This window comes from Stigmatopora argus, chromosome 1, assembly GCF_051989625.1.
Source record: "Stigmatopora argus isolate UIUO_Sarg chromosome 1, RoL_Sarg_1.0, whole genome shotgun sequence".
Taxonomy (NCBI): domain Eukaryota; kingdom Metazoa; phylum Chordata; class Actinopteri; order Syngnathiformes; family Syngnathidae; genus Stigmatopora; species Stigmatopora argus.
The window spans coordinates 24586639-24605851 of record NC_135387.1 but is presented as its reverse complement, the minus strand read 5'-3'; the positions used below and the strand labels follow the sequence as shown (position 1 = coordinate 24605851).

Genomic DNA, 19213 nt, shown 5'->3' with positions numbered 1-19213 from the left:
ACTCATTTAACTCATTGGCTGCCATTGAGCACTCCAGAAAGGCACTAGTGGGAGGGGCTCGCAGGGAATGATCACTGTCAATATTTTCAAAATACAGTAATACCTCGACATACGAGCAATTTGAGATACGAGTAAAATTTCAGGCAAATATTTATCTTGAGATACGAGACACATTTTGACATACGAGCATTGAGCGGACGCGAGAGGCTGCTCATAACAAGATGATGGGCACTGTCTTTCTGGTCGCAACTTGCTCATGTAATGTCTCTACGAGCACTGGGCGGGGCGTTGCATTTTTTTCAGTGTTGTTTTTTTCCCCGTCAGTCAGTGCAGAATGGTTTAGCTTGCTCGATAATACGAGAGGAGCATATACTACTTCTCGTTGGCAGGTGGTCGTGCTTTATCCTATTGTGAGGACATTTGTGTGCATCATTTTGGGAATATTTTGAAGGGAAGACAAAAGCAAACAACCCTCGATAGGTTGCATCTGAAAGTTAGGGTGGAGGCGGGGCAAATAGAGCCAACCCGGGAGAAGAAATGTATAAAAATGTCAAACAAAATTAGAATTAAGTTTAGTGTAAGGTTAGATTAAACTTATTTTTGAGTGTCTGCATCGTAATACAGGTTCATTTAAATTTTTTATGTTATGTTACGAGCGTGTTGCCGTGCAAAAAGTCTACCCACCACTCCCTCTCCCCTCCGCGAAATCCGTCTAATTTTAGTACTATTAAACCCCTAGTTATTTGTTACTTTGTTAATAGATGGTGAATTAGAACAATTAAAAATGTTTTTCCAATCCAATATCCTGTTTTTGGTGTTTTTTTCAGAGGGTTGGAACAAATTAATTTGTTTTTAGTTCATTTCAATGGGAAACGTTCATTTGAGTTACGAGTAAATCGACATACGAGCTCAGTCCCGGAACGAATTAAGCTCGTATCTCGAGGTACCACTGTAGTTCAAATTTGGTGGACATTACATTTTATATCATGTAAGTCACTAAATGGCCTATTACTTGACTCAAAATGTGTGAGAACGCCCAGGACTCTGTTGTTGTTGTTTATGATTACTAAACGACCTCAAAACATGACTCCAAAAATTAGGTGAGCGTAGCATTTGCTTTAAGGGAAATTTTAAATATTAGCTGTAACCATGATAGAAAGAAAAAATCCAGCGCATGAATGTTTTTGTGTATTTCAGGGTCCTGCGTAAATTTCAGTATTTGCTCAACCCTCGCCAGGTGTACAACCTTTCCAATGGAGGACCAGCTGCAGGGTGAGAAGCTCCTCCCAAATTGAAGATGCAAACACAATCAAGCTTCTACTTTATTTGCAACTTTGATGACGTTGATCTTTCGTGTGAAATTTCCAGATGTCCCTGAATTATCTTCCCATTTATATAGGCGACCTTAGTGTAATAAATGCTTATTGTTATCTCAATCAGCCTGAGTTTCTTCAGAGACCTTCAAGATTACCGGATCCTGGTGTGCGGCGGAGACGGCACAGTCGGCTGGATTCTGGACGCCATCGGTGAGCTCGATGCCTAAAATCGTGGAGACGACATGACCTGATCTGACCTTTCTGTTGCGTCTCTTCATGCCTGTCTCACCCAATCAGACAAAGCCGGTCTGCTGGTGCGGCCGCCGGTTGCCGTACTTCCCCTTGGCACAGGAAATGACCTCGCGAGGTGTCTTCGATGGGGCGGAGGTGAGAATGAGGCAAACTTTGGCAAATTCTAAGTTACAAAAAACGTCCAAAATTCATCATGGAGCCAACAAGAAACCACCAGCAGAACATCGCTCTCCAAAATTTTAATCTTTTCACTTTTTGCCCTACTCGAACGTCAACCCTCAGGATACGACGGCGAAGACCTGAACAGGATCCTGAAGGACATCGAGGGGAGTTCGGAGGTTCTGATGGACCGCTGGAGCGTGCAGGTCATCACGGAAGAAGGCGAAGACAAGGGTGACCCCGTCCCGTACGAGATTATTAACAATTACTTCTCCATCGGAGTGGTGAGTGTCCACAAAGACATCCGTCTTTGGTTGCGTCCCGCTGACAAATGTTGCGTTGGGCCGACAGGACGCCTCCATCGCCCACCGTTTTCACACCATGAGGGAGAAACACCCTCAAAAATTTAACAGCAGGTACAGAAAGGACACCATTTGTCATTATTAGCCTGATGACCGCATCTCGTTGCAAGAAGGTTTTTAAAAGTGCATGACGTAGTTGTAATGTGTAAGATTCATCATCTCTAGATCGTTGGGTTTCCCATAATGCACTTTTTTTTGTTATTTCTTACTATTTGCGCTACATTCTTGGTTTCAAGAAAAACAGGTAACTTTTTGTTCAAAACAATCGACATGAGTCATTAGGCATTACAGATGTCAACAAGCAGTACTTTAAAAAAATGAATTAGAGTCGTACCTCTACTTACGAAATTAACTGGTTCCAGAACTTTTTTCGTAACTTGAAAATTTCGTAAGTAGAGGCGTACTATATATGTAAATTCTCTAATTCGTTCCATGATCCTCGCACAACTACCAACTAAACCCTTTAAAATTGGTCAAAAAGTCCCAATTTTATATGAAAGACGTGAGGAAACTCAAAAATGAGAGAAATTATAAGGGAATGATTTATTAATGTCTTAAAATAAATAAAGCATATGAAAATGTGCCCTGCACCGCTGAAATAGGCCGTTATTATGGGACATGTAATGCCCGTGTTTGTCCGCCAGATGGCAGCAAGAACCCATTCTAGCAGGGCCAAAAGCCATCAATTTTGTAGTACATTTAGACTTTTATGTATGCCCTGTGTGTGTGTGTGTGTGTGTGTGTGTGTGTCTGTGTGTGTGTGTGTGTGTGTGTCTGTCTGCATGTGTGTTTGTGTGTGTCTGTGTTTGTGCATGTGCGTGTGTGTCTGTGTGCGTGTGTGTGTGTGTGTGTGTGTGTGTGTGTGTGTGTGTGCGTGCGTGTGTGTGTGTGTGTGTGTGCGTGCGTGTGTGTCTGTGTGTGTGTGTGTGTGTGAAAATATGTAACACGTTGCATTTGTAGTTTTTATTCGCTTAATAAGGGGAATTCAAAATAGAAGAATGGATAAGGAAATGCATTTACCTTTTGGGGGATTTCGTAACTTGGATCTTTTTTGTATCTCGAGTCACTCATTTGCATATAAAAAATCGTAACCTGAAACTTTCGTACCTAAAGACATTCGTAAGTAGAGGTATGACTGTAACATGATTATTTTGGTTCATTCATCCGCTATTAATTTTTTTTTTAATAATCACAATATTTTTTTAATAATCATGTTAATTCAATTTTTTTTTAAAGTTCATAAAAATATGAAAATCCACGCTGAGACTTGTAAGCGGCAGCCACTCTTGCTACTTGGACTCAGCACCTAAAAAAACTTTTTTTTTGATAAATAAATGAAAAAAAGTTACAATAGGGGTGACCCTGCTTTGCGATTTTTCGCGATATTTGAGGGATTACTGTACAGTTGTGATGAAATATTATTTTTTGAAGGAAGTTGTCATTCATTTTGGCTTCAATAATACTTCAAAGATGCTGAAAACAACTCTTTTTTTCTGTGCAGGATGAAGAACAAGCTGTGGTATTTTGAATTCGCCACCTCAGAGACCATCTCGGCCTCCTGCAAGAAACTCAACGAAAGTCTAACAATAGAGGTGAGACGGACGGCAATTAGTGCGACGCCAAGACATTTCTTGATTTTGTTCACTTCCACCAGTGCTGCGGGACGCCTTTGGACCTCAGCGGCCTGTCGCTGGAGGGCATCGCTGTCCTAAACATTCCCAGCATGCACGGCGGCTCCAATCTCTGGGGTGAGAGCAAGAAGGGGGACGTCAAGGGGCCGAGTGGCCAGGAGGAGCCCCAGGTGATTGTGGACCCAGAAGTCCTCAAAGTCACTGGCCAAGGTATTTCAACCTGAATACAAATAGTAACCATTGTTTTTACTCATGCACACTTGTCTCTTATTGTGCACTAATTTAAAAAAATCATTCACCAAAAAATGAAGGGTCCAATATTCACTACACGCTCCGAATTTCGGACACTAGGTGGCGACAATTCGCTGCAAAAGGACTTGATGACCTTGAGTACAATTGTATGGGAAGTTGCCATATTTTGTTAAGGACTGAAAGTGTGGTTATTTGCTCATATTTTTTTTCGGCCATGTGTGAAACCACGCTTGGCAATGGCCTTTCAAAATTAGTCATATATTTATAAAACATTTTCTCTGTTTTGTTGTGTTTTAAAAAAAATATCCATATAAAAAAATTAACATTTTCACTATTTTGTTGTGTTTTAAAACATTTTGTGCCCTTAAAAAAATTATAAATATATATTTTAAAAAAACATGTTCACTCTTTTGTCATGTGTTTTTAACCATTTGTGCCCTAAAAATATATATTTAAAGCATTTTGTGCCCTTAATATATATATATATATATATATATATATATATATATATATATATATATATATATAAGAAAAATCACTCTTTTGTTATGTATTTTAAAGCATTTGTGCCCTTAAAAATATATGTTTTTAAACATTTTCTGTTTTGTCGTGTTTTAAAGCATTTTGTGCCCTTAAAAAATTATAAATATATATATTAAAAAAATTACATTTTCACTATTTTGTTCTGTTTTAAAACATTTTGTGCCCTTACATTAAAATATATATTTAAAAAATACATTTTCACTCTTTTGTTGTGTTTTAAAGCATTTATGCCCTTAAAAAAATATATTTTTTAAAACGTTTTCACTCTTTTGTTATGTGTTTAAAGCATTTTGTGGCCTCAAAAAAAACCTGATACATTTGCCCAACTCTGGCGCTTTCCAGATCTTAGTGACCGCAGAGTAGAGGTGGTTGGCCTGGAAGGCGCTATGGAGATGGGGCAAATTTACACAGGCCTCAAGAGCGCTGTCAGGCTGGCCAAGACGGCACAGCTCACCATCAGGTAGTATTTTGGACCACAGTTTGAGAAGCACTTTTAGGTCGCGAGTTCTGACCATGATTTGTTTTCTCCTCAGGACCAAGAAAGCGTTGCCGATGCAGATCGACGGCGAGCCGTGGATGCAGCCGCCCTGCACCGTACGTCCAAGTCACGCTTTGATTTTAAGAGCCTGCCTTTCTTGTTTACTAATGAAACATTTGGTCTTGTGCTTTAAGATTCACATCACACATAAGAACCAAGCGAGCATGCTGATGGCTCCTCAGGCCAAAGGATCCGGATTCTTCACCTCCAGATAAGAGCGAACATCTTTTATTATACGCTCTATTCCAAAACGTTAAAAAAAAATAGAAATCCGCAAAATGAGGATACAAATAGTTTGTTGTTTACCCTAAAAAATAAAATAAAAATAATTTAAAAATACAATTTACATTCCGGATCTGAAAATTTAAATACCGTATTTTCACGACTATAAGGCGCACATAAAAGTCTTAAATTTTCTCCAAAATAGACAGGGCGCCTTATAATCCAGTGCGCTTTATAAATGGACCAATACTAAAATTGTTATCACGATAAAATAAAATAAATCAGTCGATAGGGTACACCATCCCCTACAGCTCTCACAACTACGGCAAGCAGCCCCCGACTCTACTATTTTCCCCGTAGAAAAAGTACTGCGCAGTGACTGCTGGGATATATAGTTCTTTTGTCAATACACCCAATGGATTGTGGCCTGGCAATCGGCATCAACATAGCCTTGCGAAGCATGGAAGACAGCCCCGGGCTAGTTACGCTATCTACTAGCTAGCTACTATTTGCGAATGGATTGTGGCCGCCTGGACGAACGTATAAAACTCAGCGTTTTCGATGATTAATTTGCACAATTGTTCAATTCGGACACAGAAAATGAGGACTTTGATGGATTTGTGGGTGATGATGACGTGGGTAAGTTGTAAAATGGCTAAATAAAGTACAACCGAACTCAGTTTTGCTTCCATTGCCTTTTTAAAATCGTGTTTTAAGCGTGTGGGTGTAGCGTGCAAGAACTATATATCCCAGCAGTCACTGCGCATCGGAAACCGGAAATAGAGTTTGGGGCTGCTTCCGGTAGCCAGCGCTATTGCGGTTCGATATTCATATATAATATATAATATATATGCGTCTAAAAAAACGGTGCGTCCTTTGTGTGTTTGAAATACAGAAATAGCACTCGTTACTGACACTGTGGCTAAAAATACGATGCGCCATATAGTTGTGAAAATACGGTATTAACAAATTGGACATCTTCAATTTAATTAGTTAGGAATGATTTCCATTAAATGAACTCTTAAATTTTGAAGTCTAAATATACCGAAATCAATTTTCCCAATTTTAATCATTCTTTTAGAAATTAAATTATACGATGGCACTGGTCTGAACTGCTTCTCTCCACAAACTCAATTATTCTATCTAATCAACTGACATGTTTTAAATCTATATTATAACGCTGTTTAAATTAACCGAGGGCGGGCTGGCGTTCATTTAATACAAACCACGCCTCCGATGCTTCAAGTCAACTCTTCTGCGTAGGAATTTAACGTCAAAGCACTGGAAAAGGACCTCCAGTGCCTTATCGATTGCTTCTGCCTTGACTAGGTAGACACACTGGAAAGCAGGTACACCATGTAGTCATTGTATATGTGTTTCTGCAACTTTTAATGACAATAACGCAGTAGTAATAACGACTTTAGAGAAGACACTGACCTAATGTTTGAATGTGGCTGAAATAATTTGAGAGGGGCAACTATTGTGTCTCATGAGACATAAATTAGACTTAGCCATCATGAATGAAATTGTTCAGATTTGAAGGAGGATGAATGTTTTTGTTTAGCGCAGTACTCCTGTCCGAAAATGTTTACAAAACTATGTAACCGCTTTACAGAGTCGAAACATTTCAGTATAGATCTTGTGAAGGCCTGACGTAACAGAAAGTGCAATGATATTTAATAAATTAAAAGGAAATCCTGTGGTATTTGCTTTACGGCCACGAGGGGGCGCCATATGCTATAGTGTTGTTTATTTTTTTTGTTCAAATCTTGTGCCAGTCCTCATTTGCTTTTAGTGAAAAAGGAATAATTCATATCATATGAATAAATACACTTATGTGCTGTTGTGACTAATACGTTTTCCGTTTTCTGACTATGGAAAGTAATTTGTTTAGGGTTGGCCTAACTTTTTTCTCCAAGGGACACTTTCAAAACATGCAATTACCAACTTGAAATATTATACTTTCATTCAATTCAGCCTTTGGAAAAAGTTTTAAAAGAGGCTGCAGTACTGGAAATGACCACTGGAGGCAGGATTCAAAACAGAGCAATTTGAAAACTTTCAATGTCACCATCAAAATAGACCTGTTTGAAGCCTGATAGAAACTTTGAATTTGATCCTTATTGTGATACAATTATTGTAAAGTGCACTGGGGTGATTTCTTAGCACAATTTGACCCCAGAACCTACCTGCACAATCATTCAATTGTATTTATTTTTATTTATTTTGAAAAAAATTGCATTTTCGCTATCACTCGTTTCCATCTGCTGAAAGTTTACACTTATGTTACATGCGTACACAACATCCTTAGTTGGAAATAGTGACGAAATGCTTGAGACAGATAAAAGATGACGGCAGCGAAATTGAATTGAATTCTTTTATTGTCATTATACAGAAAATAAAGCTGGCAAGGTAACTGCAAACACTCGAGAATAGGAATGTGTTCAGTTGATGGTAATTCATGGAGTTGAATTCAAGGGAACATGACTTTGTTGAGAACACATCACCTGTAATCCAACAGACTTCATCTGTTTAGGTGTGGAATTTATCTACGTTCCAGTTGGTGTGCTCCAATAAGGTGTAGGGGCAGTGGGTGGGGGTCAACAATGGGATGGCTGGAACGAGGTGTAAAAAATAGCCATCTTTGTGTCGCACTACAAAAGCCATCTCTAAACAGAGGAGGAATGGCCTCAGCCATCATTTGTCAGCATAACAATGCCCTGACTTGCCTCCTTTGATGAGCCCCTTATTCTCATTGAAAAGTGGTCTTAACAAGTCGTTATGCCACAGATGAGTGAATGACTCCTTGGTATGTAGGATGGTCGTTCCACTAATGACACCGAGCAACAACAACAACAACACACTATGTTGGACGCCCCCCCCCCCCCCCCCCCCCGAACAGACCCAAATGACTCAAAAATAGAACACAAAACAAACAAGAAAGTCCAGTTGTCCTGATTTAACCCTTGTGGAATACATTTTTATATATATGTTTGCCGTTGAGTTTTCAATATGAAATAATAGAACTTGTTGCACCTAAAATATAGCTTTTAAACCAATGCTGTTTATCAAAGTATATGGATCATTATTGCGCGCATTTGTCATTACCGAAGGTAATATGTTTCACTTTAACACATGTTTGTTCTTGGTTTCTGATAGGATAAAAAAGTGCATTTTTTTCGTTTTCATTCTGCATTATTTGGCTGGTGTGACTTATAGTTAAAAAAAACACGGTAGAGTATGATAGTAGCAGTGGCGGGCCGTCAGGCCCTTCAAGGCCTTCTCTGCTGGCCTAAGAAATATCTGAATCATATATTATATTTTGTCCATCATTACTTATTAAATAATTCCAAATTGTCTGTTAGCTTCCTTTCATTGCTTTTCCCCCTGGTTGCACTGCTTCCAGATGTGTGTTTTCATATTGAAGCATTTAAACAATCACATTTCAGCCATTATTTGTTGCCAGGGTCAGAAATCTGCCTCAAGGCCTTCACAATCAGTTCTGCAGGCTCTGCTGCATTAAACAAGCACCGATAAGACTGTTGCTCTAACCAATCAGATTTTGAGTTGGCAACACCACAACGCCTTCTCGCAGGCGTAGGGATACGTCATTGCTTTCACCGACTATGATTGGCTAGTGATTAGCCAGAGCTACCAAACTGTATCTGTAGCGAGCTGCACAAGCAAATATATTGTTGTGTTGATTTAAAGCCATTTTCTAGACGGACTATGCCAGAAATATACGACAGGACATGCTCGACTTTCAGCATTAGCTTCGATGGCGATAGAAAAGAAGGAAGAAAGAAAGGAGGATGGGTATTGTGTACAGTTAAAAAGGATTTTTGGTGAGTAAAATATGGCTATATTCCGAAATAATATTTCAATTGTGGGCCCGGTTCCGATATCTGAAAAGCTCCATTGTTTGTATTTAAGCGCCAGTGTTTGTATTTAATCACTAAATGCTGCCAGGAAGGGGATTTTACCCAATTTTAGCCCATATTGGCCTAGATTTTTTTAAATGATGCTATAGTTGCCTTTTCATTCTTTATGATGACAAAGACAGTAATTGTATTTTAAAAAAAAGTATCCGTAAAAAAAGTTTGAATTGCTTTTTAATGAAGCTCCGCCCCCTGGCAGGAGGCAGACAACACGAACACGTTGCGACGCCCGCACAACACACACGCACAAACACGCTAAGGAACCGCGTTCTCCGGCGAGGCACTTTGGGCGGACTAGCAGCAAACTTTTGTCGGCAGAGCCATGACTTTCCGGAGGCTGAAGATGGTCGACTCCAGCGGGGCGAACCGCACGGCGGCGCCTTCCCCGGACAACGGCGTCTATTTCCCGTCGTCCCAATCGGACAGCTGCCGGCGGACGGCGCCGCTCAACAACGACGCCTCCGAGGTTTATAACTACAAGACGCTCGCTTACTCCGGCGGGACTTTGCCCAGAAATTTGAGAAAGGTAAATATTAGTCACCTGCTAAGCTTTCAATAATTTATTTAAGCTGTAATTTGGATTTTTTTTTTTAAAAGGTCGGAGTCAAATCAGGTTGTATTGTACAATCAAGCCGTGATGCGTTCAAGTACCCGAAATATTTCTCTCACATGGCATGTAATGCCTTTACGTATTGTTTTCTTCATAAACACTCAGTGCACGTCAAACTATTTAATGAATTGCGTCATGTTGATGATTAATTAGAAAACATACCTAGCTAAAGATTTGTGTGACACCACGACTGGAATTTTATAGATTCACAATGCTGAATTGTTTTTCTTTCTTCACTATGTTGATACAATTTTGTTTTGCTAGATGAGCAAAGCGATTTATGTCATGCCTCTGACATTTCAGAGTCAAATTTCAGCCATCATATTGCCTACATTTGCCTTTACAGGCTATGTTTTAAATAGCGTGAACATGCCTAACTTATGAAGAAACTTAAAGCAGTAAGTTAAAAAGCACGTTCAGAGTTGTACTCTTTTCTAACTACCCGTTCCTGCTAGTTATTTTGAAATTATTCCTTTTCTAATTCTCTGTCTACCAATTTAATGGTCATTTTTTTGCAATTGGAAGCATTTTCATCCACAAAAACCTATTTTACAACCATGTTTTTTAAGACATGTCTGTCTACCAATGGCCAGAGTGACCTAACCTTAATTAAGTGTTGCATAACTTATTTTCCTGGCCATTTTCCCTGAAAAAGTCGACTCAAGCATCCAGTCCGGAGGGCAACAAGAGCGCATTGTGAGCGTGCGAGGCCCGACTGTCCCACATGTTGCACTATGTGGGTTTTTGGGGAATAATAAATGCTCTCTTTGAGAAGTCGGCGAGACAATTCTGTATGTGTGGAGACTTAAAGAAAGCAACAGTTTACGAGCTGGCACAAAGCGGCCTTTCATCCGAGTCGGAACAGAGCAAAGAAGTGAAGCCTTGTAGACGGATGCGGTCCGTATTTATTTTGGTGGGCCGCGGTTTTGACCCCGGCTTGTCCTGAGCTCCACGTAAATACCGTCAAGGCCAGACCGACCTTACCGCTAGTCTGAAAACTGTCGAACTATGTCGGCTATCTCTGTGGGCCTCGGAATAAACAATCTTCCCCTTGACGCACATTTTTAGTTTCACTGTGCACTTTCGATGATAAAAATAGACCCGCGTGGCACATGCGTGCACCGGCTCGACGGACCGGTTCACGCTGAGTGGGTGTGGCCAGGAAAGGCCCAGGGAAACCCGCGCCAGTGTCTGACGCACTTTACTCTCGTTGGCAGGCCGGTGGATCCCAGAAATGGAAGCCACAAATTCAGTTACCTCCAGAACCGGAAAGGTAAGAACTAGACAATACACATAACTGTCAACCTTGGCCCATTGCTCCCTTTATTAATGATTGCAATTCCCTTTGTTAAGCGATAAAAAGCCGTACAAATGCAACGCGGCACATATTTACTCACATAGGGTGCGCGTAAAGTATAATGATGTTTTCGTCTGCTACCAGTGACTGAGATAATCTGGATTAGAGCTAAAATGGGGAAGACGAGATCTCATCTCATTTTCGGAATTGCTTTATCCTCACTAGGGTCGCAGGGGGTGCTGGAGCCTATCCTAGCTGACTTTGGACCAGAGGCGGGGATGCCCTGAACTGGTGGCCAGCCAATCGCAGGGCACGAGGAGATTAGCAACCATTTACTCACACTCATACCTAGGGGCAATTTAGAGTGTCCAATCTGCATGTTTTTGGAATGTGGGAGGAAACCGGAGTACCCGGAGAAAACCCATGCAGGCCCAGGGAGAACATGCAAACTCCACACAGGTCGACCGACCTGGATTTGAACCCGATCCCTCACTGCGAGACCGACGCGCGAACCACTCATCCGCCGGGCCGCCAAAAACGAGATCCGTTTTTAAAAAAAAGGAACTTAAAAAATCCTGTACAAAAGTTGTTATACGGCGTACACAATTTAAAAAGATTTAAAAAACGTATAACATAGGAGAAAAACGTATAAATTGACAGGTATGGATACAGGTACTTTAAAAAAGGGACGTCCCTTTTTTGGTCGGCATTTGTCAAAACGGGCCACGCTGCACACTAAAAGTTTGGTCAAAAAATGGAACAAATAAAATCATCAGAATCCAAGTTGGTTTTAATGTTGTGAATTTTGATAGATTTATTTTGAAAATTTTGACCAGTGTCAATTTCTTGTCCTTCAGGAAGCTGGTGGTGCTGGAAAAGGCGGACGAGCAAACGTTTGGGTTTGAGATTCAGGTAAGAGAATTGCTGTAAGATCAAGTCGCGCGGTAGCATGACACAAACAGACATCAATCATAGTGTTCTATTTACGGTCTGGATGCTCTCCACCCAGCCAACCTCCTTCCGTACCGCCACGCGAGGAAGGAAAACTCGTGAGGCTCGGCCTGGCCGCCGTTACGCTCGCGTCACTTTTTGACTTCCTGCTCATCTCACGAGGTCCACCGATTACGCGTCAGTGCGTTTTTATCAGCCGGACCGTCGCCGTCGCTTGTGGTTTTTGACAAGAGGAAGTCTCCCTCGACTGTGCTGACCGATGCGAGGAAGTCACAGTGGCTGTTGTCGTGACAACAAAATGTTATGTCAGCCATCGAGCTTCTGCAAAAGCGCCACGAAATTCCAGCTTGATTGAATTGATGGATGAATATAAGCTGATTTATTTAATTAGCCTCACGAGGGAATTTGTGTAATGGCATTAATGTGCGACCATGCGCGATAAACACGACAAACATTGTTTCGCGAAAGTGAGAGTATAACTTCTACAAGCTTCAAAACTTTGGCTAAGGTAGATTTGACTCGGCCGACGCGAATCCTCCAATTATTTACTCGTTGAACGGCAGCCAGACAAGCGTCTCAACCACATGGACCGCAGACACATCTGTAGAAGATTCTGTCCCCACTCTAAACTGAGTATCATTTTTTTTCTTTCTTGTCCTAGAAAGAACTTTAGACAAACTCAATTGTCATCATGCAAGCATTCAATCATTTGGTTCACCACTTTCGGATTTTTTTTGGACTATAAGTCGCACCCCGAGGGAAGGGAAAAATAGAAGTGGCACTGGAGTATAAGTTCCGTTTTGCACAGACAAAATAGGTACGTGTTAGGGTTAACATTTTTGGGATAACTATAGCCTAAAAGTACACAACATAGTAAGCTGTTGTGGGTCAAAGTGAAAAAATAAAAGACACATCTAGGTCGCACCTGAGTATCAGTAAAACAAAGAAGAAAAGTGAAAGTGAAAAAAAAGCGTCTTGACTTATTGGATTGGATAACTTTATTCATCCCGTATTCGGGAAATTTCATTGTGACAGTAGCAAGAAAAAGGCATAGTTATAAGTTAGACAGTACAGCCAAAGGCCGCAGAGCAACAAAACAAAAAGCACAAAGTACAAAGCAATCCAAGTCAATGGGATCATTAAGAATCATCAAATCATTAAGACAGAAAAGCAGCAAAAACACAATACGAGCTACGAGTTTCGGTAGCAAAAACGGATAGACTAAAAAAGACGTAAAGTTGGACAAAAACTGGAACCACACACAGGAAGTCTTCCACGAGATGGGGAACTTCTGCAGACTGTGACCGAGGTAGAGAATATGCAGAGTCACTCTTCCAAGCTTATCCGCACAGTTCCTTCACTACTATGCGATTTTTTTCCACTATTAAAGGCCCTGAATATTTTTTTATTTTTTTTAAAGTTCATAAAAACCCGTAAGAGGAAGCCACTCTTGCTACTAGAACTCAGCACTGAAGTAAAAAAAAATATATAATAAGGAAGACCCTACTTTGCGATTTTTCAAGTATCGCGGCCATGTTTGGTCTACAATAACTGCGATATTCGAGGGATTACTGTAGTCCAAAAAATGCGGTATGTATTTCCATTTAGTTTCTTTTGTTGCAGTTCTCAGCCTTTTACAGGTTTCATCGTTTTCCAATTTAGCCGTGAACGTCCGCTTTCCACGTGGCGATCCTCCAAATCAAGCCGCAAGCACTCTGTATCATTTAAACCGTTGAGCAATATTTGCCCTTGGCGCAGTTCTAGGCTAGATGGAGCGACATCTGTTTTGTATTGAAAGTTTATCCGACCCATCGGATCAGTGCAGCAAATGTTACGCTTGCGTGTTAGCGCGTTGTCTGTGTATCTTGAGCCACATGGCCGGCTTCCTCGGCTCGTCACCCTGCGGTCACGTTATCGGTGTGGTGTCACACGGCGCCGACATTTCCAGTGCGGTGACATCAATCATGTGGCGTAACATCCAGGAAAGAGGAAACTGTTCTTTTTTTTGGTCTTCAAACTGTTGTGTCTCTTTCAGACTTACGGCTTGCATCATCAGGACCAAAACACGGTGGAGATGTGCACCTTTGTGTGCAAGGTGCACGACCCAAGCCCCGCCCAGCTTGCTGGTCTTAAAGTCGGTGAGTTTAAATGCCGGCGCTCCATTTTGTAACGCCGTTCCTGCTGGGGTGTATGCGCTCGGTTGACGACCTGGTTTGGACGCCAGTCAATTGAACAGTTCACATGATATTTAGTCTTCAATTAACCCAAATTCTGCATATTGGGAGGAAACCACAAGAAGACTATGCAGGTTTTAAAAGCACACTGTATTGAATGATTTTATTGTCATTATACAAGTAGGATGAGATTTAAAGCTTGCACCATGTCGTGCATAAATAACAACAACAAACAAACAAACAGACAAATAAATGATCAATAAATAAGTAGTCCAAGCGGAGCGGCCTTGTTCCGTCTGAAGTCCAGGACTTGAGTTCCATGGTTTTGGAGACGTTCAGCACCAAGTTGTTTAGAGTGCACCACTCGCTGAGTCTATTAGCTCAAAAACAAACAAACACATACTGATCAATAAATAGTAACAGATAAATAAGTGGTCAACATAATAAATGACTAGCGTAAATGGTACAAAGTGACTAAAGTGGCTAGCAATGATGAAATTCCTGTTTTTTTGTGTGTTTTCTCTATTTTTTTCTATAACCATTCATTTAAAACCCATTAAACCACATATTGGCACGTTGCTCCAGATCACAGAAATACAATACTAGGCATTTTCATGCATATCATATTGTGTGGTTACCATGGTAACCAGACTCAAACAGGCTGTCTACCTCAGAAATGCTTACCGGTGCTTAAAATATTGTTTGGCATCCAGTAATGTCCACTCAGGATTAAATCTAATCACTAAAGTCACTATTTCCTATGAATTCAAAAATGCTCGGTTAGACTAACAAATATTTCCTTCTTTGTGACTGTGCCAAATTTGAGAAGAAAAGAATGAAGCATTCTTCATTTACAACAAAATTGATCAGCACGCACCCTTAATATAACATTATCTGGCTAACCATGCATGAGTATGGGTTTATGGGCTTTGAATAAATTGTGTCAAAATTGTATATATATATATATATATATATTTGTTTTTATCATTTTCAATGTGCTTTATCGAGTTCTTCTTTAGCTAAAAAAAAACCCTGACTTGCATGTAAACCAAAACTAGATCAGTGGAGGCCAGAAACAGGTGCTAACAGACTGCAGTCTAATCCACACTTTAAAAGTTTTTACTAATCCGATTTTTTCCAAAGCTTCCGCATCTAATGTATCGCGTTAAAAAAATTCCACCCCTTAAACGCTAACTGTTCCGTCCTTGGTTTCAAACATGACGGGTGTTAGAATCACTAAACCGCTATCAAATAATGGAAGGAAACGTTTCCAGTGATAGAGCATTATGTCATAAAAAAACATTCAATGGTTACTGTGTAGCCAATGTTTGTTTTGGATAGTTTGAATATCTCACTTTTTTTGTATCCCGTCAAATTATCTTGAGAGAACGTTTGTCAGATGAGATTAAAGGAAGTAGGTGGAATTTTCCCAAGCACGTCACCCACCGCTTACTTCCTTCTTTCTGTCTCTTGATTTCACTTCCTAAATTTGTCTGATTCGCTTTCGTATCTCCATCACGTTGAACACACTCAAATAAAACCCAGGTGCAAAATGTGCTATGGGGACAGAACAAAAAAACCCCTGACACTTCCCCTCAGACTTCTGCCTATGACTTGCCATGTGTTTACTTTCGCATCATTCCAAATGACCGCTGAGCAAAAACGTGCGCTCTGTGACAGGCGAGACCATCGCCAGTGTCAACGAGACCCCCGTGGAAGGCTTTCGCCACAAGGAAATTGTCCAACTCATCAAGGCGTGCGGGAACACCCTCAGGTACAAAACCGCTAAGACCGTTTACAACACTTGTTATGATTGGCAGTTGCTGTTGCTTATCATAGATTAGATGGACAATTAGCGGCAATAGACTGGAAGCTTCTGTAGCAGTAGGCCACGCCCCTTTTTAACAACTCAGAAAACAGCACACACAGCAGGAATGTGTTAGTTCCACTTCCTAATGGCCCTTGTCCTTACTCTGTTTCTGCTTTTTTTGAAAATGCTTGAAAAGTCCTTTCCCACCCTCGTAGATCTTATTTTTTCTTCGCCTTTTAAGTCTTTTTGCCTCTCTCCTTTCAAGGATGGAGACGATTTATAGCGACTCTATCCGGAAAGCTGAGCTGGAAGCGAGACTGCAATATCTGAAGGTGAGTTCAATCTTAAATAGGCAGTCAGCAAACATCCCCGTGGTCCAACTGCCCCCCACCCATCCACACCTGTCGCTCACACCTGTCGCAGCAGTGTTTTCTCCCACACGCTCCTTAACATTCTCGCACGCGGGTTGTTGGGGGAGTTTCCCGTCAAGTGGCCCAACAGCGGCACTTTAGCCCTTAAAAGACCACGGCAGCTGTGCCGCTAATCCCACCAGCCGGCGGCATTCTCGTGTACTAATGTAACTTTTTACAGATGAAACACCAATCCACTGGATTAGATGCACTTAATGGTAAATGTTGAGGAAGCAAATTCCAGTAAAGTGGGACTTTTGCGCCATTTCATAACAGAGATCATCCAAAAAACGTCATGTGTGGTGTCGTGACTGGACGTTTGGTCGCCCGGATGTTTGGTCGCCCGGACGTTTGGTCGCCCGGACGTTTGGTCGCCCGGACGTTTGGTCGCCCGGACGTTTGGTTGCCCGGACGTTTGGTCGCCCGGACGTTTGGTCGCCCGGACGTTTGGTCGCCCGGACGTTTGGTCGCCCGGACGTTTGGTCGCCCGGACGTTTGGTCGCCCGGACGTTTAGTAGCCCGGGTTAATATAATTTTGAGAGCTGGTGTCAACAGTAGATATTTAGATATTAAACTCTCTCTCTCATGAATATAATTTTGAGAGCTGGTTTCAACAGTAAATTCTGTCATGTTGTCAAACGTCTGGCGACCAAACGTCCGAGTACCGTGTGGTGTTGTGTAGCGTAGGAAGTTGCGCGGTATCTTATTTAAACTTGTATTGTGGTAGTTGGTAAAAGACAAAGGCGGTTGCCGTAATAGCCAGACAATAGCGCTATAAGCCGCACTGCCCAAATTTCACCAAATGTAAGAAAAAATACCATATCCAAGCCACGAAAAGTCAAAGTCCATGTCCTAATACAGGATATTTACACAGAAATATTCAATGGATCGAAAATATCTTTATTCACCGAATGAACACGCATCCACACGGCAAGTTCGTTTGTAGAATCGCCCACGTTCCTCCGATCCATTTTAAATGGATGCTTGTCTTTTTGTCTTTGTATTTGTGATGGACTTGTCGCTCTTTTGCAGCAAACCCTCCACGAGAAGTGGGATGAATATCGCTCGTTGATGCTGCAGGAACAGAGGCTTGTCCACGGTAGGTCACACGTTTTTTCGCCGTGCCGCTTTTATGAACACATTTCTTTGTGTACGCATTTAATTTTTCTGTATCGTTTTCCCAAAAAGCCATTTAACTTCAGAGCAGAATGTTAAGAACCGCATAATGAGACGCCTAACGTAGCCAAGATGCTAACCGCACGTCCCGTGTACCGCAGGTATAGCGATGAGCGACGCCTCTGTGTACGAGTCGCTGGAGTCGGCGGGCGTGTACGGCAGCCTGGGGGCCCCCAGCCCCGGCGTCCCCCGCGGCCTGCGCTGGACCGGGAGCGCCAGCAGCAGCGCCAGCGTCCTCAGCGCGGCCACCGAGGACGACCCGCTCTACCAGACGTGCCTGTACCACGCGGGCGACTCGGACGCCGGCGAGGGCAAACGCCGCAAAGCGCCGTCGCCGGCCAGGAAGCCGCGCCTGCGGCCCGCCAGCGAACTCTTCGCCTCGGCCAAAACGCAGCTGACGCGTAGCGCCAGCACTCGCAGCTACGTCAGGGGCCCCTCGCAGGGGCCCGCTTCCGCTGCCGCCGCCGCCGCCGCCGTGGTGGACAAGCTGCCGGGATTGGGCTCGCTGCAGAGGAAGCACAGGAGCTTCCGGAGGCACTTGCTCAAGTTCATCCCGGGTTTGAACAGGCCGCTGGAGGAAGAGGAAAGCAAACTGTGATGTCACTTCCTCCTCTCCAAAACATCAAGCGACCAAAGGCTGCTCGCCAGCTGCCAATGTTTCACAGCTGTATAGAACTTTTAAGTTATTTATTTATTTGAAATGTGTCTGGCTTCAAGTTCAAAGTGAAGTTGTTGTTTTTTGCCTGTTTTTTTTTTACTGAAAAAAAAGTTGTGATGGCTGACAAATCATTGTTTTTTTCAACTTGTTTCCTATGTTTGATGTATGCTTTAAAAGAATGCTATTCTATTTTTGTCTTTCAAAAACGTGGTCCAAAAAAATAAAACGTCAAGGCATTTCAAACATTTGGATTAAATAAATACACCCGTGTGGTAATCCATTTGGACAGAGGGCCACTGCTAACCCTCCCAGTCCAAATGGATTGGACTTCTGTCGTCATTAATGGCAGAGTTTTGAATGAATGGCACGAAGCAACTGCAACCCTGAACAAGTTTGTCTGTCTTAAAGCAGATATTTCTCTCATGCAAGCGTGCAGACCACAAAGTAAACTACCGCCTTCGTTACACATTCCATTCCCATTGTAGCACACCAGTAACAATTTGATCAATCAAACGGCGGTCCGCTTCTCTGTGCTTGAGTACGACCCCCTATTTTGGAGATGGCCACATTCCAATTAGACAATGTATTAGGGTTCATTTCAAACAAATGTTAATTTCACAACTGTGGCACAAATCCATTCAATTTCTGAACCGCTCGTGGGGGGTGCTGGAACTTGTCCCAGCTAGCTTCGGCGACACCCTCAATAGGTGGCCAGCCAATCGCAGGCAGGACACAAGGAGACAGATAACCAATCACAGTCATACCTAGGGACAATTTAGAGCATGTGTGTCAAAGTGGCGGCCCGGGGGCCAAATCTGGCCCGCCGCATCATTTTGTCTGGCCCAGGAAAGTAAATCATGAGTGCCGACTTTCTGTTTTAGGATCAAATTCAAATGAAGAGTATAGATGTATAT

At 42.0% G+C, this 19213-nt stretch overlaps 2 protein-coding genes across 3 annotated transcripts in view; both read left to right on the top strand.

Moving 5' to 3' along the window:
- The window catches only part of dgkaa (diacylglycerol kinase, alpha a), a 31050-nt gene extending 23922 nt beyond the window's left edge, over positions 1-7128 (top strand). For both annotated transcript variants that reach the window (XM_077610903.1, XM_077610913.1), the window contains exons 15-24: positions 1198-1272; positions 1441-1526; positions 1614-1703; positions 1851-2011; positions 2079-2143; positions 3591-3681; positions 3744-3930; positions 4858-4975; positions 5049-5109; positions 5188-7128. In XM_077610903.1, coding sequence (XP_077467029.1) covers positions 1198-1272; positions 1441-1526; positions 1614-1703; positions 1851-2011; positions 2079-2143; positions 3591-3681; positions 3744-3930; positions 4858-4975; positions 5049-5109; positions 5188-5268 — 1015 coding nt within the window. In that variant the 3' untranslated portion in view covers positions 5269-7128. The remainder of the gene's footprint in view (positions 1-1197; positions 1273-1440; positions 1527-1613; positions 1704-1850; positions 2012-2078; positions 2144-3590; positions 3682-3743; positions 3931-4857; positions 4976-5048; positions 5110-5187) is intronic.
- A 2231-nt stretch (positions 7129-9359) lies between these two features.
- On the top strand, positions 9360-19002 carry tamalin (trafficking regulator and scaffold protein tamalin). Its single transcript, XM_077610937.1, has 8 exons — positions 9360-9739; positions 11041-11096; positions 11978-12032; positions 14107-14209; positions 15926-16019; positions 16321-16387; positions 17498-17564; positions 17743-19002. The coding sequence occupies exons 1-8, from the start codon at positions 9536-9538 to the stop codon at positions 18237-18239; spliced, it is 1143 nt and encodes a 380-aa protein (XP_077467063.1). The 5' UTR covers positions 9360-9535; the 3' UTR covers positions 18240-19002.
- Positions 19003-19213: the final 211 nt, after the last annotated feature.